The sequence below is a fragment of the Vitis riparia genome, chromosome 15 (genome assembly GCF_004353265.1).
Source record: "Vitis riparia cultivar Riparia Gloire de Montpellier isolate 1030 chromosome 15, EGFV_Vit.rip_1.0, whole genome shotgun sequence".
Lineage (NCBI taxonomy): Eukaryota > Viridiplantae > Streptophyta > Magnoliopsida > Vitales > Vitaceae > Vitis > Vitis riparia.
In genome coordinates this window covers 10,188,177-10,191,273 of record NC_048445.1, presented here as the reverse complement: position 1 = coordinate 10,191,273, position 3,097 = coordinate 10,188,177, and the positions used below count along the sequence as shown (strand labels likewise).

Sequence of the window (3,097 nt, the reverse complement as noted above, 5' to 3'; positions counted from 1 at the left end):
TATACAATTTTTCTCCAGGGAAGGGGTTGCTTAGAATGGGCGGTTGCATGAGGCAATGCTTAATTTTTTCGAAAGCGCTTTAACAGTTGTCCGTCCGTCCGCTCACTCCAGCTTTTCGTATTGCCAAGAAGAAGGGTCGGAGTTCATCAATGTAGCGGGTTATAAAGCGTCCTAGTGCGACGAGCTTGCCTGTAAGGCGCTGTAATTCCTTTTTGCTCCTGGGGGGTGGTGTTTCCATGACTGCCTTAACTTGATCCGGGCTAACCTCTATCCCCCTTTGGCTGACCATAAATCCCAGGAATTTGCTAGCACTTACGCCAAAGGCGCATTTAGAAGGATTCAACTTCATGTCATACTTCCTTAAGAGGTGGAAGACTTCTTACAAGTGGAGGGTATGTTCCTCTCGGGTTTTGCTTTTGACCACGATATCATCAATATATACCTCCACTGTGCGGTCAACCAGAGGTTTGAAGATCTTCGTCATCAGTGTGTGATAAGTGGCGCCAGCGTTTTTGAGTCCAAATGACATGACTTTATAACAATAAAGACCGTGCGGCGTTATGAAGGCTGTCTTCTCTTCGTCGGCCGGGGACATGGGGATTTGGTGGTATCCGGAGAAGGCGTCCAAGAAAGAGAGCATCCCTTGCCCAGCAGTGGAGTCCACAATTTGGTCTATCCGTGGCAGAGGGAAACTGTCTTTTGGGCATGCATTATTGAGGTTGGTGTAATCGACGCACACTTGCCATTTGCCTTCCTTTTTGGGTACCACCACTACATTTGCCAACCAGTCCAGATACTCCACTTTCTCTAATGAATCCGGCCTCCAGCAACTTGTCAATCTCTTCCCGGATAATCTTTTGCCTGTCCGGGTGAAAACGTCTGACCCTCTGTCTGACGGGTCTTGCTGTTGGCAAGACGTTAAGCCTATGAGAGACGATGGAGGGGTGAATTCCCTTCATATCAGAATGCGCCCATGTGAAGACATCATGGCTTCGTCGAAGGGCGTCTTGGATGTTCCGGGTTTCTTCTGGAGTCAAGAGGGAACTAATATATGTAAGATGAGTACCTTCTTCCGAAATTTGGATTGTCTGCAAGGGATCCGTTGCAGGGGGATCTTTGTCCGCCGGACTCAATAATTGCTATTGGTCAAGTGCATGGGTGGACTCGGGGAGGGGTTTATCCTCCTGGCTAGTCCCTACTTCTCGTGCTATCTGGTAGCATTAGCGAGCGGCTAACTGGCTGCCGTATAGGTCGATTTGGCCATCCTTGGTAAGAAAGCTTACCATTTGATAATACGTAGAGGGGATGACCTTCATGTAGTGCAGCCATGTGCGCCCCAAGACATTGAAGGGTGATAAATCTTGTACCACCGAAAATTGTACATTGAGAGTGACTAGGCCAGCTTGGACCGGTAGTACAATATCTCCCAATGAGGTAGTTGACACTCCGTTGAATCTGGACAAGATTCGCCCAGGGTTTTCGAGGCCTGTTAGATTGTGTCCCATGTGGCTAATTACCGATGCTTGTACAAGATCGGCTGAGCTGCTCGGGTCAACTAAGATGCGTCTTATATCGAAGTTTCCCATTTCCAAAGACAGAATGAGGGCGTTGCGGTGCGGCTGCAATATCCGTGTGGGGTCTACTGGTGGGAAAATGATTGTCCCATCTATGGGGCGAGGGCCCCTCCCCCCCAGTTATCCCAGGCCGTATGGAGTTGACGTGCTCACACACCGATGCTGCCCGCAACAATCTCTGTCTCTTTCGTTTGGAGTCGTACTCCTCGTCCAATGGGCCTCCGTTAATATAGTTTATAATGGCTTTGGGGGCGGCTGGAACCCTGGGGGTTCCAGAGTTGTGATTTCGGGAAGCGTCTCTACCTCTGGCATCTGAGCGGAGGTATTGCTTCAAATGTCCCGCCTTTATGAGCCTTTCGACCAAATAATGGAGGCTCCTACACGTCTCCGTTGTGTGACCATGCTCCTTATGGTAGGCACATTTTTTACTATGATCTCTTTTGGATGGGTCCGTTCTGAGAGGTCCAGGCCACCTGAAGTCGGACATGTCTTGGATCACAGGGAGAAACTTCTCATAGGATATGGAAAGGGGTGTGAGGGGCGGCAGTTCGGGGCGACTTTGCCCTTCCTGCCTTCGATCGGACGGCCTTGGCCGGTCCGGAAGTTTGGCACTTCTTTCCGCACTACTTCTGGATGCTTGTCCGGCAACCAAGATTTGCTGGGTGGCTACTCATACGTCATCTTCGAGCATTGAGTATTTGCTCGCACGCCGGAACAAGTCGTCCATCATCGTAGGAGGCTTCTTAACGAGTGATTCGAAGAATGGGGTGCCTGGACAGATGCTTCGCTTGAAGATCTGCAGGACAACATCCATGCTGTAAGCCTCTACCTGTAGCACGGCCTGACCAAACCGCTTCACGAACTCCCTCAAGGACTCGCTGTCCTGCATTTTTATATTTTGCAGAGTGCTGATGTTTTGTTTATGCCGAGCGGAGCATAAGTATTGTCCCACAAAGGCTTCCTACAGGTCCCTGAAATTATCAACAGAGTTGGGAGGTAGGCGGTGAAACCATGAGAGGGCTTGCCCTTGTAGGCTGGTGGGGAATACTTTGCATAGTAGCACGTCGTTTCCTATATCGAGAGTCATGAGTTGTCGATAATGCATGATATGGTCGAAGGGGTCGCTAGACCCATCGTACGTGGAGAATTTAGGCACGAGGAATCCCCTTGGGGGCTCGTAATGAACAATATGAAAGCAAAAAGGCGTGGAGAGCATGTCGTCCAGCCTTTTGCTGATGGAGCCAATGGGTGGCTCGTTTGGGAGGTTTCTCCCAGCTTGTCGTACCGCTTGGTGCGGGGGAACGTTCTGCACCATAGGGGTGACCATAGGGTCAGGATGCGCTCCCCAGGTTATGGCTACTGGCGGCCTTGGCCTCCCAGTCTCCTGTGGGCCTAGCCTCGCGCGCATTGAGTCTGACAATTGGGGTCTTTTGTCGCGTTGTCTTTTTGCTGAGAGATGAGTAGAGTATGAGCTTTCCTCCTGGGGAGCTTGGTGCATGGGTGTGCGTCGCTCATGTGGCCTA

At 50.7% G+C, this 3,097-nt stretch overlaps 1 protein-coding gene across 1 annotated transcript; it reads right to left on the bottom strand.

Moving 5' to 3' along the window:
• Positions 1-1,551: 1,551 nt before the first annotated feature.
• On the bottom strand, positions 1,552-2,061 carry LOC117931949. The gene has a single exon (XM_034853016.1). The coding sequence runs from the start codon at positions 2,059-2,061 to the stop codon at positions 1,552-1,554; it is 510 nt and encodes a 169-aa protein (XP_034708907.1).
• Positions 2,062-3,097: the final 1,036 nt, after the last annotated feature.